Raw genomic sequence first — 25,868 nt, 5'->3', positions numbered from 1 at the left:
TATTGAGTTTTTTTAGACAGCTTTGTAAAAATGCATAATGATCATGTGAGAGTCATATAAAAACTACTGTACACTGTAAAAAAAAAAAAAAAAAAGGTGAGTAAACCAGCTTCAGCAGATTTTTTAGTTTTCTCAACTTAGTTTTTAGGAGATTTTTGAGTTTTCTCAACTTTTTGTTGTATAAACTTAAAACAACAAGTTGAGAAAACTCAAAAATCTGCTGAAGCTGGTTGCCTTAAACGTTTAAGTTCTCTCAAATTTAGATTTTTTTACAGCTCTGTAAAAATAAAAATAAAAAGTTGAGCAAACTTAAGTTTAAGGCACCCAGCTTCGGCAGATTTTTGAGTTTTCTCAACTTGTTGTGAAACAAAAAGTTGAGAAAACTCAAAAATCTCCTAAAAATGTACCAGATTTCTTCTTTTTTAGAGGAGGTTCCTCATCCACTTTAGTCACCTTGACCTTTTTGTCAGGTTTTTTCTTGGTGTCCTTTTCTAGAACACATTTCATATACATAGTACACATATATTATCTATTGAAACAGAGGTGTGGGGTTTTACATGTAATCTATAAGCAACTGCAGGTCTGAACATAGCCTTCAACCTTCATCGTGAAGAACAGAGCAATCTAAATGTGGACGTTGAGCTTTTCACCAAAGAGAAATTAGACATCCTACAGTAAGTAGTTAAGTTCAGTATGTTTTATCAGTCTTACTTGTTGGTTTTCGAGTCTTGTCCTCTTTGGATTTTTCTTTTCTTTCAGCCTTTTCTATCTCCTTTTTCTCATGTTCTTTTTCAACTGTTATGTTTATTTGCTGTAATGTTATCTCTTCCTCTTCACCATCAGCCTTCTTCTCCCTCATATCTGGAAGAACAGAAAAGATATTGTGTCACAGTTCTATAATTTTTCTCTTAAAATGCAGTTTTCATTCTGCACAAGCACAGTATTTTACAGTGTGCGAACACTGAAGAAAACAACAAACCATTCACCTTGAATGATTTTGTATATCTCCTCTCTAGCTTTTTTCTCTTTGGCTTCTTTCACTTGTTCAAGAACTGAAATCATGAGTAAATGTTAAATGAAAGTTACACGTTTTAACATCCACAGGATTAATGAACAATGGGAATTAGGGCATGAATTAGTGCACTATAAGTGTGTTAATTTAACATTAATAGTACTTGTAAAGCAGCAAAGTGGTTTTCAGCCATGTCATTGTGTTAGATGGCAAACTAAAATAAATAATGTATAATGGATCAATTAAATAATTAATTCTCTTAATGGAATAATTGAATTATGCAACATAAACAGCTTTGCAAATAATCAAGACACTGTAATTATTTACAAATCAGCGCAAAGAAGTATTTTGTATGGTTTTAATTTTTCCTAATGAAAGTAATTCTAAATTACACTAAACATTGTCACTAAAAAAAGAAAAGAGAAATACCCTATAGGCCTATATAACATTACATAAAAGCAAACACCATTTTTTGTGTACTTTTCCAAAGAAAAAATATTGAACATAAGATGCTAAAAATTCTTACAGTGCACAGTGTAATTGATCAATAACATCAAATAGCTCTCTCTAGTTTTATATATAGAAACTTGTACAGCAGCAGAGTCCTTTAGAGAATCCTCCAGCTGTGTTTTTGCTCCTCTTTTAAGCATTTTTCCAGAAGCAGATGTGAAGTAGAAGCAACAGTGAATGAAACTTCATCTTCATCCATCAATTTGTTCTTCTTCCAAGTCCAATTTGTAAGAGACGAGTGATAAGTGTTCTTCAAAACTGATGCAATATCACTGTGATGTATGCCTGTTATGTTCTATAAACAAATTTAACATAGAGTAACCGAAATCTCAGATGCATTATGGCCACCTGATTAGTTCATTTGTACTTGGCCAACAAACATTTTAGTTGTGGCCCAAAGTATTCAAACAAGAATTTGAACACTGCTTGGCCAATCAAATTATTGGTCTAGAACTATTGTATAACTGGCACTATTAATACATTGTCAGTTATATTACATATCATGTTATTTATACAACAACAATTAACAAATATTTATTGTTTAATGTGCAATTATAAGGGGAATATGAAGGCATATTTTAGGTAGTTAGCTATGTTAAGATCCTGCACAGGTACTTTTATTAAATTGTTAATTTAAACTAACAAAATAATAATAATAATGAACAGTCTTAATTTAGTGATCAATTTTGGTAAGTGAACTATAATTTATTATTAAGGTCATCTATTGACATGGTTGCCATCTGTCAACTGAACTAACACTTTCCCTTATTTGTTAAGGATATCAAATTTTTCTATACCTTCATGATGATGCGTGTGCGCTTCTTGGTCATCTGTTTCAGTGGAATTACTCTTTGATGTTTTTCTCCTGCTCAGGCCTCTTTTTATGGCATCTCTCTTCCTGTCATTGTTATTGTTATTTTCATCATCTCTGTCTGTTAGGTCCTGCTGGACAGAAGAAAGGACAAGCTCCTCTTCATCATCATGGTCATCTTCACCAGCAGTGGTTCCCAAGATAGTTTGATCTTTAGTCTCCTCTTTTAAAACCTCAACCTCATCTAGATCATTCTCCAGGTTTTTCATGCCCTTTTTAGCATCAGCAATTGCCACATCTTCCTTCTCCTCCTTGCCTTCAACTTTCATGTCATCCTTACCCAGGACTTCAAGATCATCAAGTTCTGTTGCTTCAATCTTTTCCTTTACACAGATGGTATCTGGAGTAGCTTCAGCTAATTCAAGTGGCTGTTCTTTTTCTAGTGACTCTTTGGCTGTTTCTTCAGTGTTGGCATCTTCATCTGCCTCAGGTTTTTCTTCCTCACCTATGAAATCAGGAGTATGTTTAACTTTTTCAGGTTCTTCATCCTCCTCTGTAACACTGGGAGTTTTCTGAAATTCATTTTCATCTGTATTATCTAATTCAGTTTTGTTTGTAACATAGGAAGCACCTTCTGCTGTTTCAATTGCTGCTTCTTCAATTGTTTCAGTTGATTCTTTCTCCTGTATAACTGCAGAGGTATCTTGATCTGAGGTATCATCAATGCCAGTGACTTCTAGCATATCAAATGGTTCCTCCTCTGTAACATCTGCAATATCTTTAACTGTTTCAGTAACTTCTCCCTCCTCTGTAACAACATCTGAGGTCTCATCAGTGTCTTCTGTCACATCAGAGGTCATCATAGTTGACTCGTCCTCTACGAAATCAGAGATATCTTCAGTTGCTATTTCCTCATCTATGACTTCTGGCATATCATATGTTTCCTCCTCTGTAACATCTGGAATATCTTCAGCTGTTTCAGTAACTACTTCCTCCTCTATAACAGCATCAATATCTTCTGTCACATCAGAGGTCATTTCAGCTGATTCGTCCTCTTTAAAATCAGAGACATCTTCAAACTTTTCTGTTGCTATTTCCTCATCTATTATTTCTGGAATATCAGATGTTTCCTCCGCTGTTACATCTGCATCTTCAACTGTTTCAGTAACTTCTTCCTCCTCTGTAACAACATCTGAGGTATCGTCAATGTCTTTCACATCTGTAGCATCAGATTCATCAGATTCAATAATTTCAGTTGATTTGTCTTCTGCAAAATCTGAGATATCTTCAACCTTTTCAGTTGCTATTTTCGCATCTATGACTTCTGCCATATCTGAAAGTTCCTCCTCTGTAACATCCAAAATATCTTCAACTGTTTCAGTAACTTCATCATCTGCTGTTACAACATCTGTGGTATCATCCATGTCCTTCACATCTGTAGCATCAGAGGTCGTATCAGTTGATTCGTCCTCTGCAAAATCAGAGATATCCTCAACCTTTTCAGGTTCTATTTCCTCATCTATGTCTTCTTGCAAAACAGAAGGTTCTTCCTCTGTAACATCTGCAATATCATCAACTGTTCCAGCAGTTTCATCCTCCTCCATGACATCGGAGGCAACCTCATCATCTTCAACTTTGACATCAGAGCTGTCCCAAGCTGTTTCAACCCTCCCTTCCTCCTTTGAAAGGTCCACAATATCTTGAGCTTTTTCAGTTGTATCTTCAGCAGCTTCTAGCTCACCACGTTCCTCCTCAACCTCTTTTATTTCCTGTTTAGTACTGTCTGTGGATCTTACAGCAATGTAGGAAGCATAGGCAGGGTCCTGCGTTTTGCCTAGTATTTCTGCAACTGTTTCATGAAGTCATTTTTCATTTCAGGTTTATGACAGAACTGAGCTCATTTTACAGATAAAAACACATTTACCAATTTATGTGCGAGACATGACAGTTTTTCAGATTGGAAACACATCATTACATCACACTGATGACCTTAACAGTATGCACATGTTACGCCCTGACAAATAAGCTTCAGTTGAACCATTTTTAGCAGTTTCATCAAAACCCAAGCTAATATTTTGTGGCTCTGAGACGTTTGAGACCTTTTTTTGTATATTTACGCAGTTTTAGCTAAAGTGACTTGCAATGCATTCAATGCATTTATCAGTTCAGGAATGGCAAATCTCTACTGTTTGAGCTGCTTGAAGATTTTTAAATAAACACTTTATGCATCAACAGTGTAGCGACTTGAAATGAAACCCTCTATTTCTTTCCACAACCTCAGCTTAAAATCTCAGGGCATTAATATTGTGACATTCACAATATTCTTGCAACATGTGCCATAACTGTGGTAAGAACTCCTACATGCTGTATGTTTGTGAAGAATATCAACTGACAAATCAGAGAAAGTTAGACATTGCACTACACCGCAAGAAGGGGACAGGAAACCAAACAGCAAGAAATGCACTGGACATAAACTTTTTATTTCTGTATTTGGTAAATATGTTATGCACCTCATTTTAAACCATTCTGTAGAAATTAAACACACACATTTTTACATAATGTGAAGAAACATGGGCAGTACTGTGTGAAATGGAGAGTGCAGGACATTAAAATCAACACTATAATACAGACAGAAACTATACAGGTCCTTCTCAAAAAATTAGCATATTGTGATAAAGTTCATTATTATCTGTAATGTACTGATAAACATTATACTTTCATATATTTTAGATTCATTACAACACAACTGAAGTAGTTCAAGCCTTTTATTGTTTTAATATTGATGATTTTGGCATACAGCTCATGAAAACCCAAAATTCCTATCTCAAAAAATTAGCATATTTCATCCGACCAATAAAAGAAAAGTGTTTTTAATACAAAAAAAGTCAACCTTCAAATAATTATGTTCAGTTATGCACTCAATACTTGGTCAGGAATCCTTTTGCAGAAATGACTGCTTCAATGCGGCGTGGCATGGAGGCAATCAGCCTGTGGCACTGCTGAGGTGTTATGGAGGCCCAGGATGCTTCGATAGCGGCCTTAAGCTCATCCAGAGTGTTGGGTCTTGCGTCTCTCAACTTTCTCTTCACAATATCCCACAGATTCTTTATGGGGTTCAGGTCAGGAGAGTTGGCAGGCCAATTGAGCACAGTAATACCATGGTCAGTAAACCATTTACCAGTGGTTTTGGCACTGTGAGCAGGTGCCAGGTCGTGCTGAAAAATGAAATCTTCATCTCAATAAAGCTTTTCAGCAGATGGAAGCATGAAGTGCTCCAAAATCTCCTGATAGCTAGCTGCATTGACCCTGCCCTTGATAAAACACAGTGGACCAACACCAGCATCACTGACAGTGGGTACTTGACACTGGACTTCAGGCATTTTGGCATTTCCCTCTCCCCAGTCTTCCTCCAGACTCTGGCACCTTGATTTCCGAATGACATGCAAAATTTGCTTTCATCCGAAAAAAGTACTTTGGACCACTGAGCAACAGTCCAGTGCTGCTTCTCTGTAGCCCAGGTCAGGCGCTTCTGCCGCTGTTTCTGGTTCAAAAGTGGCTTGACCTGGGGAATGCGGCACCTGTAGCCCATTTCCTGCACACGCCTGTACACGGTGGCTCTGGATGTTTCTACTCCAGACTCAGTCCACTGCTTCCGCAGGTCCCCCAAGGTCTGGAATCGGTCCTTCGCCACAATCTTCCTCAGGGTCCGGTCACCTCTTCTCGTTGTGCTGCGTTTTCTGCCACACTTTTTCCTTCCCCAGACTTCCCACTGAGGTGCCTTGATACAGCACTCTGGGAACAGCCTATTCGTTCAGAAATTTCTTTCTGTGTCTTACCCTCTTGCTTGAGGGTGTCAATGATGGCCTTCTGGACAGCAGTCAGGTCGGCAGTCTTACCCATGATTGCGGTTTTGAGTAATGAACCAGGCTGGGAGTTTTTAAAAGCCTCAGGAATCTTTTGCAGGTGTTTAGAGTTAATTAGTTGATTCAGATGATTAGGTTAATAGCTCGTTTAGAGAACCTTTTCATGATATGCTAATTTTTTGAGATAGGAATTTTGGGTTTTCATGAGCTGTATGCCAAAATCATCAATATTAAAACAATAAAAGGCTTGAACTACTTCAGTTGTGTTGTAATGAATCTAAAATATATGAAAGTCTAATGTTTATCAGTACATTACAGATAATAATGAACTTTATCACAATATGCTAATTTTTTGAGAAGGACCTGTAAATGACAATCATCCCTTATGCAGTCATGCAGGTCCTTTTCATGCACCATATTATATAACCTCTATCATTGTTTTCTAAATGTTCTAATTACCAAATGGACTGAAATAGGGTAAGACGCAACATAACTGTGCATAAATATGAATAGATATAGGATAACATGAAGCAGAAAACTATCATTTTAGTTAATTCAAGATCTTGCATTATATATGCTTGAGGTTTGAGTACTAGTGTTTGTTAGTTTTGTGTTAATAGAACATTTATGTAAATTAAAAAATGTGCATTTACTAACCTTTTTCCATAGGGGGCAGAAACTCTCCTGGAGAAGATTTAGGAATATTGATAGATTAACATATTATATTGTATATTAACAGAGGTATTGAGTGAATGATACTGACACAAACCTTTTCGTCTTATCACTTGCGGTGTATCATCTGAAACAGAGAATGACATGGATTGTCAAAAAATAACTGTATTTTAATACACAAGCATACATTTGTGATATAATTGATATGATGAATACCTTTGTCTTCCATGAGCATGTTTGAAAGATAGGCCAAGAACATATCCCTCCTGTCAGCAAACTCCTCAACAGTGTCTGTGACAACTTTCATGGGATCAAAGCTAATGTCAGGAATACCACCTGCGAAAAATGAAATAATATAAAGCAACTAAAAACTCTTTTACAAACCAAATACCGAATACAAATGAAACACAATGTTTTGAGCTGATAAATGAACAATACCCTCATCTGCAGCAAACAGATTGGATAGGTAATTAGAAACGGTGGTCTTTACTTCTGCGGCCTCCTCTACAACTATTTCAGCCAGATCCGCGGGATCAGTGCTCATTTTGGGAAACCAAGCTGAAATATCGACAAGGCGCATTTATTTGACCTTTTTTGATATATACATATATATATATATATATACACTACCGTTCAAATGTTTGGGGTCAGTGCAATTTTTTTATGTTTCTTAGGCTCACAAATGCTGCATTTATTTGAGTAAAAATGCAGTAACTTTGTGTGGATTATATCACTGAACGTCTAAAATGATGCAAGAAATAAATACCTTCAAGGTTCCCGAATATGGTTGAAGAAATGGTCTTGATCCCACTTAAAATTTGCAGAGCTGCTTCACTGGCAATGTCTGCTGGATAAATGATTGCTACATCCAGGATGCCTATGCAGCATGGAAAGCATTAAACAGAAGTCAGTAAGCCGCTGAAATCATGTTTTACTGAAATGCTTTTTTTACACATGGGAATTTCCAATGTTGATTGAAATATTTTCTTGAGTTAGAGCAAATCATGAGTCTTTGATTGCCTGTCAGCCTGCAAAACAACAACAACAGACAATTATTTCTGTAATGTAGGTACCTTCAAATAAATGGAATAAGTAGGCCACTGGGAATCTAATACAGTCAGTAACCTTATCCAATACAGTGCCACCAAGTTTCACTGTTTCAGTGATGCCTGTGTCCCCTGTTAAGTGTTAAAATAAGTCCAAAAAGCAGACAATTATACAGGATCATTGACAAGATGCATGTACCTATATAGATAGATATATAGATCCTATGAGTGTATATATACAATGTTGGTGCTTTGCAGTACCTTCAATGCCCCCAAACATGGTGGAAATATACTGTATAACAGTCTTGATCCCACTTAAAATTTGCACAAGAGCTTCACTGACCATATCCACTGGAGTAACAACTATATCCAGAATGTCTGAAGCACAGAAAGCATTAAACAGGTATTAGTGTCGTGCTAATAAGGCTAATAATTTCTTTGTACCATGTTCATGAGTTATTGTACATAATGAGTCTCTAATTGCATGTCAGCCCCAGAACAACATTGACCAATTATTTCCGCATAATTAGTGAAGCAGGTACCTTCAAATAAATGGAATACGTAGCTCACTGGGGATCTGAGCCATTCTGTAGTCTCATCCAATACAGTGCCCCCATATTTCACTGTTTCAGTGATTCCTGAATCTCCTGGATGGAAAAACAACAATATAATGCAAGTCAAAACCAAATAGTGTTTTAAACTGCTTATAAATTATTTTGAAATGCCACTAATGAACATATGTACATACCATCGGCACTGAATATTCCTGACAGATAAGACACAGATGAGTCAGCAGCTGAACTAATAGCTTCCACAGGATTAAATATTATTTCAGTGACGTACTCTGTATTCCAAATAAAAGCAGAGAGAATTGCATACAAGTTAAGTTAAAATTCTGTCTCAATTTACTCACCGTTCTTCCGCAAAACATATATTCAATTATTATGAAACTGGTTTTAAAAAAATACAGAGAGCATTATAAAAGTATCAAAAAGTGGTCAATAATACTTCTGAGCTATATTCCAAGCCACGTAATAATTTCACACAAAACTACTGAATAACTTCAGAACAGTTGAAATATAGCACGGTAGTCGTTTAGACTACTTGTAGCTATGATACATTTTGCAACCTTTTTTGAAGACTGAAAGTTTGAATTGTAATTACTCAGAAAAGCAAAGTGATATTTTAAAGCTACTTATTACTTTTAGCTACTAAATGAAACCATTTTTTGTGTTGTGAAAGCATACCTTGAGCATCATTAAACCTATCATTAATATGGTTTATCCTGTTTTCAGTGCCTTCAATGGCTTTGCTCACTGCTAACACTGGATCAGAGCCGAAATCCTGGATGCCTATGAAAACAATTCAGAGTGAACCCAACAAATCCAACAACAGCACAAGAGTAAATAAAATAGGAACTGTGAAAATTAGGCCTATTTAAAACTTACTTGCAATCTGATCATCACTGACAAAGTCAAAGATGACAACACCTGCTATTGACCAAGAGATCAGAAGTGTGATGATGACCACCCATTGTGCCGGGCGATTCATGATTCGTAAAATTCCATGGCTCCGGGCTGTAAGTGAGTCTGGGTGCGCTGCCCTAACCGGGGCATCTACAGCAGTGGGAGGGATGGGCTTCACTGTGGGACCTGGAAACATATGGATGAATTTACACATACCCAAGTCTATAGCAAACCTTGCTCCTAAATGCCAAACAAGTGGAAAATGTTATCCAAAGGTTGTTTGCTGCAAGTACTATGCTCTTTTTTTATTACTTGTGTTAATATATTCTAATTACTTTCCATATCTCTACATTGTTCTTTATTTCTATATAAATACAGCACCATAACATCATGTACTGATATTTGCTGCAGCTGTTCTCTTGCATTAAGAGCAAAATGCATGACTGACTTCACGCTTGCAAGAATAAACTGCTTCTCCATCTTGTGTTATTTTCTCTCTGCTGCTTGAGTTTAATGACATCATGAACTAAACAAAGAAGCTAATTAGTAACAAAGTCTTAATATTGCAAACATTGATCACGTTTGCTGGATTCACCAAAATGTGATGTACACAAGTAAAACATTTGGAGTCGCTATTTTATAATGTTTTTGGAAGAAGTTTTTTATGCTCACCAAGGCTGCATTTGTTTGATCAAAATGACAAAACAGTAATATTGTGAGATATTATTACAATGTTAAATAACTGTTTTATAATTTAATATATTTTAAAATGTTTATTCTTGTGATGGCAAAGTTGAATTTTGAGCAGCCATTACTCCAGTCCTCAATGTCACATGATCCTTCAGAAATCATTTATCATCCCATCCTCATCATATATCAATACGCTAATATATTTGGTCCTCAGATTTATTTTTATTATCAATATTAAAAACAGTTGTGCTGTTTAAAGTTTTTTTTGTGGAAACCGTAATACATTTTTTCTTTGATGAATATTCTTTGATGAAGAGAAATTTCAATACATTGATAAATCTGAGGTTATGAATTGTTTTAAGTTAATTGTGGACTTCTCTGTATTAATCTCGAAAACATAAAACACCATATCATTTGTTTCAGCGAATAAAAATCTGTTTGTGACAAAAACATACATTTCAACTGAGCTGTCTTATATGGTACCACAACAGCATTTATTGTGATTCAAGCTTTTATTTTTCAAATATTTCATAATTATAAAATATCATAACATCTACTTTTAATATTTTGTCATTTATTAAGTTCTGTCTGTCAATCAAATGCAGGAGATCATGAGTATAAAACCTGCAGTACCTTTAGTTGCCTGCGCCATGGTGGTACTTCAGCCGAATGTCCTTTGATTTTGCTTGTGTAATCTTATTTGGACGGTTTCACCCAGTTGATGTTAAATCCCACTCAGGAAAAGATGTTCCTCTTTGTCGTCCCCATCCAATCCACGGGTGAAGCCTCACAGTCTCGTGAGAAAAGCAGGATGGGGGTTTTCAAAGTGCCGGATTGGGGATCATGGCTGGGGAAGAATGGGATGTTAGGTCAGGGCCGTAAACAGGGGAGTTCAGGCTCTGGCAGGGGACGCAGCAAATAGGTGTTGATAATTTAGTCCATGTTATTGGTGCCTCACATGGGTGTGGGACAGGAAAAGTGCTGGGGTGCTTCAAGGTAACCTTATCCACTGCAAGCCTGGTTTATTCTTAGACAGTATAGCGTTTACCAGCAGCACTCTCTCTTGCCTTTTTAGGCAGTAGGGGGTGTGATCTACTGGAAGCAAAAGAAAAGGAGACAGTTGCATGTTCACAGACTCTAATGTCTTTGGTTTTTGGTGTTTCAGATAATGTCATTAATTTAATGCATGTGCCATCAGTGATATTGCATCATATTATGTAACATTGCATTGCCACAGTAATAATGTTTTCAAAATAAATGATGATTTAGATTAAATAAATCATTGGCATTAGGATCTAGCCTCTTACATTCTATTTAAAGTTAATCGTGCTTCTAATTAGCACTCTTTATCAAATCTAACTGCATATGGTTTCACTAGTGATTTCGTAGAACAGATCTGAAATATAGAAACACGGCTCCTATTTTTAACTAGGGAACAAACTAGCTGAGAAGAGACGTGAGATGTGGACATTTATGTGGAACGGAGCAACATGTTTGGGCCGAAATGCAGTGGCCCTCCTCTGGACATGCAGGGAATTATAGAACTGTACTGCTAAAAGTGGCAGCAATATGGAAGGTGAGAACAGACCTTGTTTCCTGCTTGCAAAGTATTTAACCGATTAAACTTCTACAACTACTACACATTTTTTAAAAATGTATACTACGATCAAATTTTGGGATCAGTAAGATTTTTTTTTTTTTTAAGAATTTAATATTTTCATTCAGCAAGGATGCATTAAATTGAAAATAATGACGATAAAACTTTTACGATCAAAAGTGTAAATATTAAAAATTATTTAAAATTATTTTTAAACGTAAAAACATATATTTAAATATAATTACTTAAAAATAATAAATGCTGTTCTTTTGAGCTTTGTATTCATCAAAGAAAAAAGTCTCTGTTTCCACAAAAATATTAACCATATTAGAATGATTTCTGAATGATTCTGTGACATGGAAAACTGAAAATTCAGCTTTGCCATCACAGGAATAAATTACATTTTGAAATGCATTAAAATATAAAAGAGTTACTTTGAACTTCTAATAATATTTCACAATATTACTGTTTTACTGTGTTTTGTGCAAAAAAAAAAAAAAAAATGCAGCCTTTGTCAGACTTATTTCAAAAACATTAAAGAAACATACCAACCCCAATTTTTTTAATGGTCATTGCATTGAATAATTAAATCAAAATGACCACTAATGTTTTACATCCAGAAAGTTTCCAAGTACTTTTTCTTTTTTAACATTTTATCTTTTGATCATTTAAAATCTAAAATGTGTATTAATGCATAAACATGAATTTAAGACCACCTTTGCAAATGTTAATTCTAGAAGATTAAAATTTTGACAGAAATGTTAAATCTTGAAGAACCTGCAAAATGATCTTAACACAAAAGACACTTAATTATAATTTGATGATATATGAAAAAACCAAAGGTTGAAAGAAATGCATTTGAATGACACTTTATTCTAAAAATGTTTGTGCATAAATGAAACAAAGCAATTAAATAAACACAATATTTATGAATTAATCCAAATATAGATGGTACAAAAATAAATGTGAAAACATGATTTTGGATTTTAACACAAATGCAGCACATAATTTAAATTATAGGCCCAGATAAAAGCAGATCTTCAACTGAACCCCAAAATATTGACTGAACTCAACACTATACTTGTGAAGAGTAGGTGAGTAACTGCTCCTGAAATATGGCTCATAAAAAGTAAAGAATGACCCAATAATGAATATTCAGACATGTCATTTTATCATGAAGGACAAAATGAGGGGCGAAAAACAAGGCAGACCAGCAATGAGTTATCTTGAGTGAAATTCTACCATTTCATAATATTTCTCTACGCATTTAGTCGTGTTATTTTATAATGCATGATATTGTGAGATACATTTAATGGACTCGTTTTATTTTCTCTCACAACAGTAAGGATGTTAGCAGTCATTTTATCTTATTTGCAGGAAAGATGCAAGTATGGTCAAGCATAATGCCCACTTGGTCTCGTACTATTCTGATACATACATTGCTCTATTGTTAATCCAAAGTGACTAAATAGAAAATGCACTCATTCTAAGAAGCAGAAAATAAAAGAGAGACATTGAGCGCTTGCTAAAAGCAGGTGCAAAATAATCAGGCCCAGCAAAACCACTAAAACCAGTGCGGACATCATTACCTTCTGTGAAAGTCACAATAATGTGTCAGAAATGCTACCTGTATATGTCTCGGCTAAAAGGGAGTGTTTTGACACATACTGTTAATTTAATATACAATTGACAGATTTCCTTTAATATTTAAAAGAGGCTGGTCAACATCCTATTGGAAGTGTCTAGGAATGATTTCCAGAATCATTGTAAATCTTTAAAACGGTTGATGTCGCCTCTGTTGACCATGCTTTCCTCACAGCGTTGACTTTCTCGGCCTGGATAAGAACGCAAATCAGCATTATAAAAAGTAATAAAACAAGCCGAATACGAAGGAAAACTAAACACACTATTTACACTACATACAAACAAGCCATTCTTATCATTAATCGTGACTGATGTCTCTCCGCAGAACACTATTTTTGGCTTTACTGACAGATATAATGCGACGGCATGTCCTTTTTTCAATGGAAGATGAATTGTGACAGATATTGGGTCGAGATGGCACAAAACTTGGAAGCTTTTCTTATCAAACGCTCTTTTGATCAGTCTTTTGAAGGGCAGTCTGTTGTGGCATACTCTGTTCTCTGCAGGAGTTCCGTGTTTAGAGGTTGTCCCCGGGTTGGTATTGTGGTTCAGTGGCAGTGAAGTAATCCTCCAGGAAGGCTTGTAGATACTCAAAGGTGGGCCGCTCCTCGGGGTCCCTCTTCCAGCATTGGAGCATGAGCTCGTGCAGGGAGCTGGGACAGTCCTGGGGGCAGGGCATCCTGTAACCACGCTCGACTTGCTCCAAGACTTCTCGGTTGTTCATGCCTGAGGGACAAATGCAAAGCATGTGCTCTTTAACTGACCAAAAAAAAAAGCTGTGGGGCCCTTAAATTCCAGTATGATGCTGAGTTGTACTTCATTCATTTATTCAAGCTCTTAAAGGGATAGTTCACCCAACACGTCAGTGGGGTCCAGTGTTGTTTTGGACCCCATAGACTTAAACTGTATGGACAAAAACAGTTTAAACATTCAAAATATTCATTCATTGTCCTCTATTAGTCTGGCCAGTCCAAAATCTGCAATTTTGCACACTAAGCTGTCACCAACAAGTATATTGGCAGACCGCAGATCTCTGTGGATGTAGTTCATCCTTTCAATGTAAGCCATGCCTGCAGCAACCTAGAAGACAATTTTGTGTTCATCAGAAGAAAGAGAATCTTACAGGTTTGGAACTTTTTGGGTAAACTATAGCTGCTTTTCCACCGAAATTAAGTGGAACAATTTGTCCCAGGAACTTTTTTCCCCCCAGACCTGTTGCTGTCTGCGTTTCCATCGTGGTCTAAAGTACTGTGAAGAACAGGCAAATAGTCTGGTGACGTAGGTCTGCGTGCGTTTCTCAATAGTACGCAAATTTCGGACAGGTAGTTCAGACTTCGCGAGTTCGCCAAGGGAGTGTGAAGTCCGGAGATGGGACAACATAAGTACGGTAATTCTGCAAATGGAACAGCAGCGTAGGCTACTTGATAACATCAGACAGCGCCCCTTACTGCAATTTTCCTCACTGTACTTACAATAAGACAAAATATGATATCAAACGCCACTGCCTCTTTTCGTTTTCATTTAAACATATTAATAGCCGCAGAAATGTAGTTCAGGAAACGTACATACATTACAATGAAACAAAATATTATATCAAACAGTATTGCCTCTTTTCATTTTAACATATTAATAGATTAAAAGAATAATAGAATAAAGACCAAAGATTACCTGTTAGATGTACCCAAAACGAATGATATCTTATGTTTAACCACTACGGCAAATGTCAGAAGGACTAGCCGAGGTTATGCTCCTCTTGTCGGGAAACATGAGCACTGAGCGCCCACTGATCGCGTGGAGCTCACATCTCCGAAATCGGCGAAGCACATATTCAAATAGACGCTGTCTTTATAAATAAACTGCAGATTTGAATTTTAAACGACTACATTCTCGCCTGAAATACTTTTAAACTACATTTAATTACACAATAACAGTAATATTTAAAAAAATTACGTGTATATATGGAGGTTGAAATACAATGCTGCGTGAACTCAACCAACCAGCATGTTCAATGGCAAAGTCCCGCCCCCAAAAGTTCCGGACCTTTGAAAAAGTGCTACCTCGCGAGCAGGGACTTTCTGAGGGGCAAATTTTTACCTGGAACTTTATTTAGATCCTGGTTCCTGTGGTGAAAACACACCGAGTACCAGCCCAAAGTTCCTGCGGTGGAAACGGGGCTTATGCCTTTAATTCTGTCATGGGTGTGGAACTCACCCTCATGTCATTCCAAACCCATAACATGTTGGCTAATCTTCAAAACACAAATTAAGATATATTTAATAAACCTGAGAGGTTTCTGTCCCTCCACTGAAAGTCCAGGTAACTAATACTTAGAACATTTACATTTATGCATTTACTATAAATGTTGAAGATTAACCAAAGACTTATAGGTTTGGAAGAACATGAGAGTGGTGAACTACCCCTTTAAAGGCATAATTGAACCAAAAAAGGTTCCGAATCGGCAAGATTTTCCTTCTGCTGCTGAACACAAAAGCAGATATTTTGAATGTTTCTGCTTTTGTCCAAACAATTTAAATCCATGGAGTCCAAAACAAGATTGGACCCCACTGACTTTCACTGTAAAGACAAACAAACTAAACATTTTTGTGTTCATACAGGCTTGGAATGACATGTGGGTTAGTAAACTATGACAGAATTCAGATTTTTGAGTAAATTATACCTTTAAGAATTAATCTTGCCTCAAGTAGCAAATTGTCTTTGAAAAATTGTAATTAAATTTTAGTCATTTAAAGTGATGAAATTTGAGCCAGTTGCTGTCGGTGTTAATGGTCTAAAAATGTACCATCCACCATCAGATCTCACCTGGATAGGGCACACGTCCTTTGGTGACCAGCTCTGTGAGGAGTATTCCAAATGACCACACATCTGACTTGATGGTAAACCTTCCGTAGAGTGCTGCCTCTGGAGCCGTCCACTTGATTGGGAATTTGGCACCTACAACAGAACACTGGATTTATGGATCTGATCTCGAAATGTGGCCTACTTGTGAATTGGGCAACATTCCCAGGGAAATTACAGATTTAAATATGTGCATAAGGAAACAAACATTAATAGATCAAACACAGCGCTGTCGTATGTTATATGACCTGTACAGCCACGTCATCCCCATTTGAGAGGCTGCAATGTTGAAATGTTTTCACATGCAACTCAAAGTTTTACTATAAACACTTACAATGAATAAATAATATAAACACAGTAATAAACGTGATGGCAATATTAAAACGAGGAACAAATCCATTATCACAGTTCAAGTGTTCAACACTTGCCATATGGTAACATTAATATTTTCTGTAAAACTACGCTAGACTGTGATCCTTACAATACATTTTAATAATAAACATTCAGCAAAATATTCAGACATAGAAGGAAATGTACAGAAATTTGAGCAGCAATTAAATCATATGACTTAAAACCAACATATTATTGGTTTTTAACTCCAATAATGCAATGTACTTTTTTCTGAATTGTCAGGGCAAACTGTAAACTGAAGAAAAATGGCATATGGCAACACTGTACCACAGAGGGTTGATTAAACGTATGAAGACAGCAGCTAAGCCTGATTTGGGAGTGTAACTCTCACCTTGTCGTGCTGTGTATTCATTGTCCTCTATTAGTCTGGCCAGTCCAAAATCTGCTATTTTGCACACTAAGCTGTCACCAACAAGTATATTGGCAGACCGCAGATCTCTGTGGATGTAGTTCATCCTTTCAATGTAAGCCATGCCTGCAGCAACCTAGAAGACAAGTGCGCAAGCAGTGATTTAAATGTTTATAATACATGTTTAAATGTCCTGTGGTCAAGTAAGTGCTTACTGAACCCAGATACCTTAATCTATTATGGCAGACCTGGGCATTGTACGGCCCCCGGGCCACATCCGGCCCTCTGGCTATCCTTGACCGGCCCTCATTAAGGTAATTCGTGAATTAAAAGTCAGTCGCAAATAGGTGTACACAATACAACCGCACTGCTTTTATTTTCAAGGCAACAGCTTTGTTTCCTGATAATGAAACAGCTTAAAATCAGTTTGAAACGTATTTTATTTCTGTAAACTCATAAAAACAACAAAACGGTGCTTTTGTAAAGTAATGAAAGCAGGACGCGCTTTCTGCCATCTCTGAAGCTGGAGCACATCAGAAAAAAGAACCGAAACTCAGCAGCGTAGGCTACAGCTATGACAGCCACAGACATGTGAAATAGGCTTTATCTATAGAAAGTTTAAAATGTCTACTTTTAAGCAAACCAATTCAAAAACAAATATTTCCTGATTGTAATCTGTATGAGGGTTGCATTTCTCTCTAACGCATGTCCAGTACTACTCTGGAGCATAGGCTACCTGTCAACTCTCCCGTTTTTCCCGGGATTCTCACGTATTTTACCATTCTATCCCGCAATCATCCCCTTTAAATATTTTCCAGTATTTCTCCAGTATCTTTAATCTTTCTGTATGAAAAAAATCCAACTGGGCGTATTTTATATGTTTGCTCTATTTGCCTCTGATAAAACTCCCGTACTTTGTATGGCCCAAACCTCATTATTTGAATAATCACGTCAACATATTCCAAGGTTCATATTCCGGTTGCCAGATCTTGTATGAAACGCATACTTCTCACACAATCCCCTCCCCCATAGACATGCCCCACGGCCCTCTGCAACCGCCCAAGTTTCTCATGTGGCCCCTTGGGAAAATTAATTGCCCACCCCTGTATTATGGAAAAACATTTTACTAACCTGAGCGGCCATGTCTACTAAATTTGGCAATTTAAGCCCACGTCCTTCACCATCCTTCAAGAAATCCAGCAGGCTTCCTGAAAGACGATCAGTTACATGTGAACAAACCTGTGTGATTTCTTTGGAGGTATAACAGTAATATTGTGGAATATTATTTCAATTTAAAATAACAGTTTTCTTTATAAATATATTTTAAAATGGAATTTCCAGCATCATTACTGCAGTCTTCAGTGTCACACGATTCTTTAGAAATCACTCTAATATGCTGATTTGGTGCTCAAGACACATTTCTTATAATCAGTGTTGAAAACAGTTGCAAGGTTTAATATTTTTGTGGAAACCGTGACGCATTTTTCAGGATTCATTGATGAAAAGAAAGTTCAAAAGAGCAGCATTTCTTTAGCACTTCTGTTTGCAAAATCTGTTCCTACCTTTGCTCATATATTCTGTCACAATGTAGATGGGTTCTTCAGAGACGACCGCATAAAGCTGCACTAGCTTGTCATGCCTCAGTTTCTTCATTATCTGAGCTTCCTCCAGGAACGACTCTGGGGACATTGTGCCTGGTTTCAAGGTCTTCACTGCCACTTTAGTATTGCCATTCCAAGTGCCTGCCATTCAGAGACGAGATTTCGTAGTGAGTCACAGAGCCCTTGAAAGGAATCACACATAAATCCTTCCAAGACAGCTGGCTTTCTTTTGACGAGAGGAAATGTTGTCTGCCTCACTGACAGGCCGAGATTTATGCCCCTGGAATTTAAGTAATGTATGGATATCAAACTCTTTTATTGGGCATGTGGTTAAGCTAATCTCTTACCCATCCAGACCTCTCCGAACTGTCCATTCCCCAATCGTTTGATGAGCTGAAGTGACTCCCGTGGGATCTCCCATACATCTTTGGTTTTGACAGACAGGTCAGCAAGGCGGGGCATGCCTTTATGGCACGGGACTATTAAACGGCAACAAAGTCCTGCAGCCCGGGCTGAATGCATTTATAATAACAGATTATACTGTTAGTTAATCATTTAAGATGGATTTTTGCATTATGCTTTCAATGCAAATTTACCAGAATAATGGTGCACAAGCTGCTGCAGAGTTTCAAATTGAGCTCTAGTGGTAATGTAATATCCTCCACTGTCCAATTTGCGGATCTTGTAGTGCTTCACATGGTCACCTTTAGTTTCATCCCAGTCCTGTATGGACAACGAATATGCTCCTAGAATAAACATGAGCGAACAGAAAATTAGATTAGAATTTTTTTGGGGAAAGAAATTAGTACTTTTGTCCAGCAAGGATGCATTAAATTGATCAAAAGTGACAGTAACAATATTTATAATGGGTTTCTATTTCAAATGCTGCTCTTTTAAACTTTCTATTCATCAAAGAATCCTATCACAAGTTTGACAAAAAAATTACGCAGCATAACTGTTTTTAAATTTGATGATAATATGAAATGTTTCTTGAGCACCAAATCAGGATATTTAAAATTGTAGAAATATTTTACAGTATTACTGTTTTTACTGTATTTTTTATTAAATAAATGCAGCCTTGGTGAGCATAAGAAACTTATTTTGAACACAATAAAATATTTTACTGACCACACACTTGCGAATGGCATCTTAACTGCAAATTACCTTTTGTGGTCTCACTCTCCCTTATAAGGAAAGTGCCTCTGGGATTTCCATTTGACAAAAGTTGCCGTTCTGCATCTTTACGGCCAAGTTTTCCAAAATACCAACTACAAAGGGATACACAGTGTTTGGTTTGGTTAACAGTATGACCACATGACAAAGTTATGTTATTGCCCTTGTCCCAATGAAAATACTACTAGGAGTAACGCAAATAACAGACATTGTTCTTCTGCATAGTCTTCCTATTTATATTTAACTTTTGTCTATTTTAGAACTAAAACCGAACTTACTCTTCTGCCTGTATGGAGTCTACTGGAGCCACATAATTACTGGGTATGTATCCTGTTCCACCTGTAGTGAGAGAGCGCGCCTCCCACCAGTCTCCTTCCCTGATATACAGCAACAGGAGCAAGAGAACAAATACACAATGAATACATTTCTATTGGGTCAAGTTTCAGTTATTGAGAAGGAAACCGAATGTACCATAATGCACATATAAAATCGAATTTAAAAGGTAAAGTACAGATACACTATCAATCGATTGGGGTCAGAAAGATTTTTTCTTAAAGAAATTTACTTATTTTTGTTCGGCAAGGATGCATTAAATTTATAATGTAACAAAAAATTTATATTTCATATAAATGTTGTTCTTTTGAACTTTCTATTCATCAAAGAATCCTAAAAAAAAAATGTATTATGGTTTCCACAAAAATATTACGCAGCACAATGGTGAAAAACATGTTGAAAATATTGACAATATTAAATGTTTCTTGAACACCATATTAATATATTAAAATAATGTGATACTGAAGACTTTTTATGTCTTTGACATCACAAAAATAAATTACATTTTTAAATATATTAAAGTGGAAGACAGTTACTTGAAATTGTAAAAATATAGTTTTTACTGTATTATTGATCAAATAAATGCGGCCTTGATGAGCATAAGAAGAAACATTAAAAATGAAAACATTAAAAATCTTACTGACCCCAAACGTTAGAACAGTAGAGTACATCCAAAGCTTTAGTTAATATTACTGAAAAATGAACTTAAAAAAATATTCAGAAAGAATACTTTTGGATTGGATTATGAAACATTGCATTTGACTGTCTCTTAAAATATGTTCTGTGAACTTACGTGCTATTTAGAATCTGGAACTTTTCCCCTTTCCTGAAGCTGAGGTCATCCTCTGACCTTGCTTCATAATCATAAAGTGCTACAAAGAGTGTTACTCCTGCAAAAGAAAATGACAGATAACATCAGGTTACTAAAACAATGCGGTTTTATAGAAATATTACAAAGTTTCCACAATGTGCAGTACAATGTGATCCAAAGGGGAAATTGTTGGGATATTTTTATAAATATTTTATTTAAACAGTCAACATTAAATGGTATTCACAACTCATTTTAATTTTATTAAATATTTTCAAATAAAACAGGATATTCAATGAGAAAAAAAGTAGGCCATGACTTGATTAAATCACAATATCAGAATGAAGCAAGGAGAAAAGGGGCTGAAAAATGAGGCCTTGGTGATATGAGCCAAAAAGTAAAGTTTTTTCAGAGACTTATTATTTTTATTATTATTTGTAATGATGAGGACCAATCCAACGGGCTCAATAAAAACAGGAATGAGCACTATGGAAGTTAATAAAGGTGATTTTTATGCCACATTGACTTCAACATTCAGGACAGTTTAAAGATATTTCTCTTTCTGTTTGAGTGCTAGAACAGCAAATCCCTCATTTGTTCTACCTGTTCCACCCCGGGATCGAAGTGTTCCAGAGTGTGAAGAAGAGTTCACTCCACCAAACACAGTCACTCCTTGACTGACAGGCGCATGGAAGTTGTTGTAGTTGGGTATAGTGTTGACTCCAAAGCTGGGGTAGTGCTGAGGTGTCGGATCAGCCCCATATCGATATCCTGCATGCTGTGAGATGCTAGTTTCTCTGTCGTCTGTGAGTTTGGTTGCCTCTTTGTCCTTGCATTGCACACAGCCCATTATCTAAATTCTTTGTGGTGAAGAAAGGCATAAATGAACAGTCAAAAACAAAATGACATGATATTTATTTATTTCTAATTTTGAATCTAATCAAATTAGAGATATTAAAGAGGAGATTCATATTCAGAACAACTCACTGGAAGTAAATACCGCTAAGTGATTACTTGAAATGGACATAAATCAATAATTAATTCAACAAGTGATTCAGAAAGACATTTGGTTTTAAGCAAACAGTCTGTAATTACAGTGAAAACAAACGAATGTGTCACTGAATATGTGATTCATTTCATCTTATTTGCAAATAGCATGATTTGGATAATCGAGGTAGTTAAAGAAATAATTCACCAAAAAATGAAAATTTGCTTAAAACATCACCCGGAGGTCATCCAAGATGTAGATGAGTTTGTTTCTTCATATGAACAGATTTGGAGAAATTTGCATTACGTCACTTGCTCAACAATGGATCCTCTGCAGTGAATGGGTGCCGTCAGAACGAGAGTCCAAACAACTGATAAAAACATCACAATAATCCACACCACTCCAGTCTATTAATGAATGCCTTGTGAAGTGAAAAGCTGTGTTACTAAGAAATAAAATTAACTTTAAACAATAATAACATTTCCTCTAGTAAAAAACTTTTGTCTTCTCACATCAAAATCCAGAGACAAATTTGTTTAGAACTGTTTTGGTCCGTTTGCTCTTTTAAACGGTGCTTGATCTGTGCATATTTCTCTCCTGATTCAGACAATATGACTTTTTCACTGGAGAAAGCAATATTATGTATAGTGGACTCGTACAGTATCTTAGCCAGCAGCAGATTTAAGGTAAAAACATCTTAAACTACTTACTTGTGGATTATTGTGATGTGTTTGGACTCCCATTCTAATGGCACCCATTCACTGCATAGGATCCATTGGTGAGCAAGTGGTGTAATGAGTTAATTTTCAGCAAATTTTCATTTTTGGTTGAACTATTCCTTTAATGTGGTTATTATCCAACTAAAGCAAGTATTCTATTCTATAGAACATTATGTTAATATTAACAAATGTTAATAGAAGTGGCCTGTTTAGACAAGACTTGAAATGTAACACATGCAGACAGTAAATGAAAACATATATTCAATAAACATACCAAGGCAAGCACTGGGCTACCACAGTGGAGTATTCGCATTCCATTCAATTAAAGATGATGTGAAAACATCTACGCTTTGCTCCTTTGCCTGAGTGGGCAAAACAAAAGCCAAAGACATTTTTTTATTGGCAAACAACTTCTGGGGAACTATGACACTATGCTGAAGAATGCTTAAAATCTGATGTCTGTATAAATTAAAAATTCTTTAACACACTTGAATTATTCTGCAGAAAACAGAATTCAGACGAAAGAGCAATTCATGTTTTTGTTGTAAGAAAATGTCTCGACCACAGACATTATAGAAAATAGATTCTAAGGAATACAGATTCACCTATATTGTTGTAGCCTATATAATTTTATACTCATCATGACAAAAATATATAGGAGACATGTTAATTAAGTCAGTAATACACTGATCCTTTTCATCACGTGATTACTGCATAAATATATTTACAGGGATTGCTGGGGGAATTTCAGGAACCAGTCCCTTAAATTAAGAGATTTATATAATTTTATGAGTTTCAAGATTTGAATGCTGCTAAAAGGAGGATTTGACGTTCTGAGAATCAAAACATAGAAACATTTCCATGACTTTTGACGTTTTATTACTTTCCCAGACTATCCAGGTTTTCCATGAGCGTGCTGTATTTATCATTCTGCATGCATAAAGAAAGCAATAAGAGGAGAAAATGTATTTTTGTGCCTTAGGTCCACTGCATATACATTCGAACAGACACAAAACTACCAGAAAAATCAATAGCAGATTGTACTAAAAAAAAATATATATATATATAGAAAATAAACTCCGTTGAGTCACACAAATACTTGTGTGTTGAGACTGTAAACGCTGATAAAGGGTATTGTATGATTATTATAAGATGACTACTGTCCAGTGACAGAGGCCTTATTCTTCCATTTAATTGTGTACATAAGGATTTTTTCTGCTGCGCATCAATCCTGCTGCCAGAGACGAGCGCTTAGGAGCAAAAGCATCACACCATCCCTACAGAAAATACATTCGTTCTCGATGTTAAACGTCCCTAAATATCATGCGGCTGATAAAGCGAAAGCATTATGATTAATCCGCCCGCTCTAGCCTTATAAAGCCTCCATCTCCCATCATTTCCATTAACCACAATATGCATTGGATACGATTCGGCTGCACCAAGTGTATCAGAAACGCCAGACCATCAAAAAAAAAATGCTTACCAAGAGAGGGGTCGCCTGAAGTGTTTTGTATTTCACCACAAAGAGAGAATCGAAAATAGGTCATTTGCAGATAGCTTTTTCTATTAATAAAATCTCGGTGAATTATGAAAATAACAACATTGGCCCTGACGGCTCAGGCTGCTCCTGTCGCCGAGTGAAACAGATGATGGCGTTGCTGAGGCGGATTCTCTGGGGTCCGAGGGTGTGATTGACAGGACGCTCAGCCAATCGAGTGGCGCAGAAGACGCGTGCGTGCGTGCGCATATTTTGCCTCCTCTATGGTCCTTGCTTCTACTATGCAGCGTGTGCTCAGCTGTGGTTACTATAGGAAAACAAGGACTGTCTGGTCATGCTTCACAAATCTCACTGTAATCGTCGACAACCTGTGACACCAATAATTTGGTGTGTAGTTTGAGTTAAAAAAATATAGTTTTTTTTTATATAATCCACGCATGTTGTGAGGCACACCTGCTTTTCTAGACACTCCTGAGAATTACGTTAAATTAGAAACGTTTTGGGTGTGAAACTTTTCAGTTTGTGTAGCTTGCCAAAAGTAAATCTCGTTATCATCAAAGTAAATGCACCCTCATGCAAATCTTTTAACTGAAAGGTTGCACAGTTCTCAGGAGGGAGGTACTTTTCAGAAATGTCAGGTTGGGTTTTTGCTTATTAATTATAATATTTTCAATGGTTTGATACCTTGGTTTGACATTTTGCCTTTTTTACTGTTTCATTAATTATTATTTTTTAGCTGAAACGCCTTTAAAAAAAAATCAGGTTTCATTCCCTGATAGGCTAAATATTAGGACAAATATTAGGTGTGTTCATTCAGCTGTATTTCTCTCTCTCTGTCATTAGGCTAATGTTGGACATATTGAAATCACTTCAAAGGATTGTTTGGCCATAAATTTAAATTCTGTGAGTCGTGAACATTTACCCAGCCTCATGTTGTTTGAAACCTGTATGAAATTCTTTCTTCTGTGGAAAACAAAAGAAGTTGTTTGACAGAATGACAACCTCCCTAGTATCTCCTCTTTTTTACAGTCTATGGTGTGAACAAAGAAAGTCATACAGGTTTAGAAGAACATGGATTTTTTTGGGAATGCGATTGTGTTTACTAAAACTGACAACTAGCCCCAGTCTCCTCTTCTGAATGATCATATACAGGTATATACCACTATTTTTTGTATATGTTATGTGTATACATTTTATATTTAATGCACATTTCTAAATACTATACATTGTGTTGTATTTAAATTGCATAAAACTAATTAACTCTACTAGATTGTCCTAAGGGAGTGTTGGCAAATTTATTTATCTTTCTCTCATTCGACCAATGTTAAAGATTTCCCCCCCCTCCCCCTTTTTAGAAAGTCATAGAAACGTTTTTATTTTGCTATTGGGGCAAACACAAATGCAAAATATAGACTTGTTGTTGTTCACCAGACGTTTACCCAACTATGATGATTTTCGCTTCTTAGAACCTCTGAAATATGAAAAGGGTCCACTGGTACATGCCAAAAACCAATAGTACTGCCATGTTACATTTCAATACACTGCCAAAAAATGGCAAAGCGTGTATATGACATGCAATGTTACATATGTATTCAAAATCAGTAATCAGCAAAAAACAGATCAAGGTTTGGGCTGACTTTCAAGCATTTTCAATATTATTAGTTTTAATCTTACAAAATGAAAGTCTGCCAGTGGACTCTCGCCCTAAATCAACATCTGTTACTGCAGCGTCGGCCAACAGTAGTGAGATTTTGTGATATTTTAATATTTATACTCATCAAGATTTTGATGAGTCACTTCAAGCTATGTATAGCTGACTTT

General features: G+C 36.2%; 2 protein-coding genes across 2 annotated transcripts in view; both read right to left on the bottom strand.

Annotated features, from left to right (window-relative positions):
• LOC306850447 (uncharacterized protein) overlaps positions 1-11,081 on the bottom strand; it is a 31,452-nt gene extending 20,371 nt beyond the window's left edge. The window contains exons 1-15 of the mRNA XM_079386102.1: positions 10,704-11,081; positions 9,363-9,566; positions 9,162-9,266; positions 8,663-8,758; positions 8,457-8,561; positions 8,176-8,292; positions 7,942-8,046; positions 7,635-7,745; positions 7,307-7,426; positions 7,085-7,204; positions 6,966-6,995; positions 6,854-6,880; positions 2,320-4,182; positions 987-1,052; positions 712-861 (exon numbers count right to left, since the gene is read on the bottom strand). Coding sequence (XP_079242228.1) covers positions 712-861; positions 987-1,052; positions 2,320-4,182; positions 6,854-6,880; positions 6,966-6,995; positions 7,085-7,204; positions 7,307-7,426; positions 7,635-7,745; positions 7,942-8,046; positions 8,176-8,292; positions 8,457-8,561; positions 8,663-8,758; positions 9,162-9,266; positions 9,363-9,566; positions 10,704-10,722 — 3,238 coding nt within the window. The 5' untranslated portion in view covers positions 10,723-11,081. The remainder of the gene's footprint in view (positions 1-711; positions 862-986; positions 1,053-2,319; positions 4,183-6,853; positions 6,881-6,965; positions 6,996-7,084; positions 7,205-7,306; positions 7,427-7,634; positions 7,746-7,941; positions 8,047-8,175; positions 8,293-8,456; positions 8,562-8,662; positions 8,759-9,161; positions 9,267-9,362; positions 9,567-10,703) is intronic.
• A 1,440-nt stretch (positions 11,082-12,521) lies between these two features.
• LOC306850656 (tyrosine-protein kinase fyna-like) lies at positions 12,522-24,194 on the bottom strand. Its single transcript, XM_079386403.1, has 13 exons — positions 24,033-24,194; positions 22,824-22,911; positions 21,446-21,702; positions 20,828-20,924; positions 19,980-20,078; positions 19,693-19,796; positions 19,125-19,274; positions 18,876-19,040; positions 18,490-18,669; positions 18,059-18,135; positions 16,910-17,063; positions 16,132-16,263; positions 12,522-14,037 (listed from the first exon to the last, which is right to left on the bottom strand). The coding sequence occupies exons 3-13, from the start codon at positions 21,690-21,692 to the stop codon at positions 13,829-13,831; spliced, it is 1,614 nt and encodes a 537-aa protein (XP_079242529.1). The 5' UTR covers positions 21,693-21,702; positions 22,824-22,911; positions 24,033-24,194; the 3' UTR covers positions 12,522-13,828.
• Positions 24,195-25,868: the final 1,674 nt, after the last annotated feature.

Source organism: Barbus barbus (genome assembly GCF_936440315.1).
Source record: "Barbus barbus genome assembly, chromosome: 30".
Classification (NCBI taxonomy): domain Eukaryota; kingdom Metazoa; phylum Chordata; class Actinopteri; order Cypriniformes; family Cyprinidae; genus Barbus; species Barbus barbus.
Note: the sequence above shows the minus strand (reverse complement) of the source record. Positions and strands in the feature narration are given on the sequence as shown.

Coding starts and splice junctions, on each gene's coding strand:
- LOC306850656 (XM_079386403.1), bottom strand. CDS start 21,692: ATGGGCTGTGTGCAATGCAAGGACAAAGAGGCAACCAAACTCACAGAC. Junction 19,041..19,124: donor GCTTGTGCACCATTATTCTG/GTAAATTTGCAT, acceptor AAATGCATTCAG/CCCGGGCTGCAGGACTTTGT. Junction 16,264..16,909: donor TGAATACACAGCACGACAAG/GTGAGAGTTACA, acceptor GTTCTGTTGTAG/GTGCCAAATTCCCAATCAAG.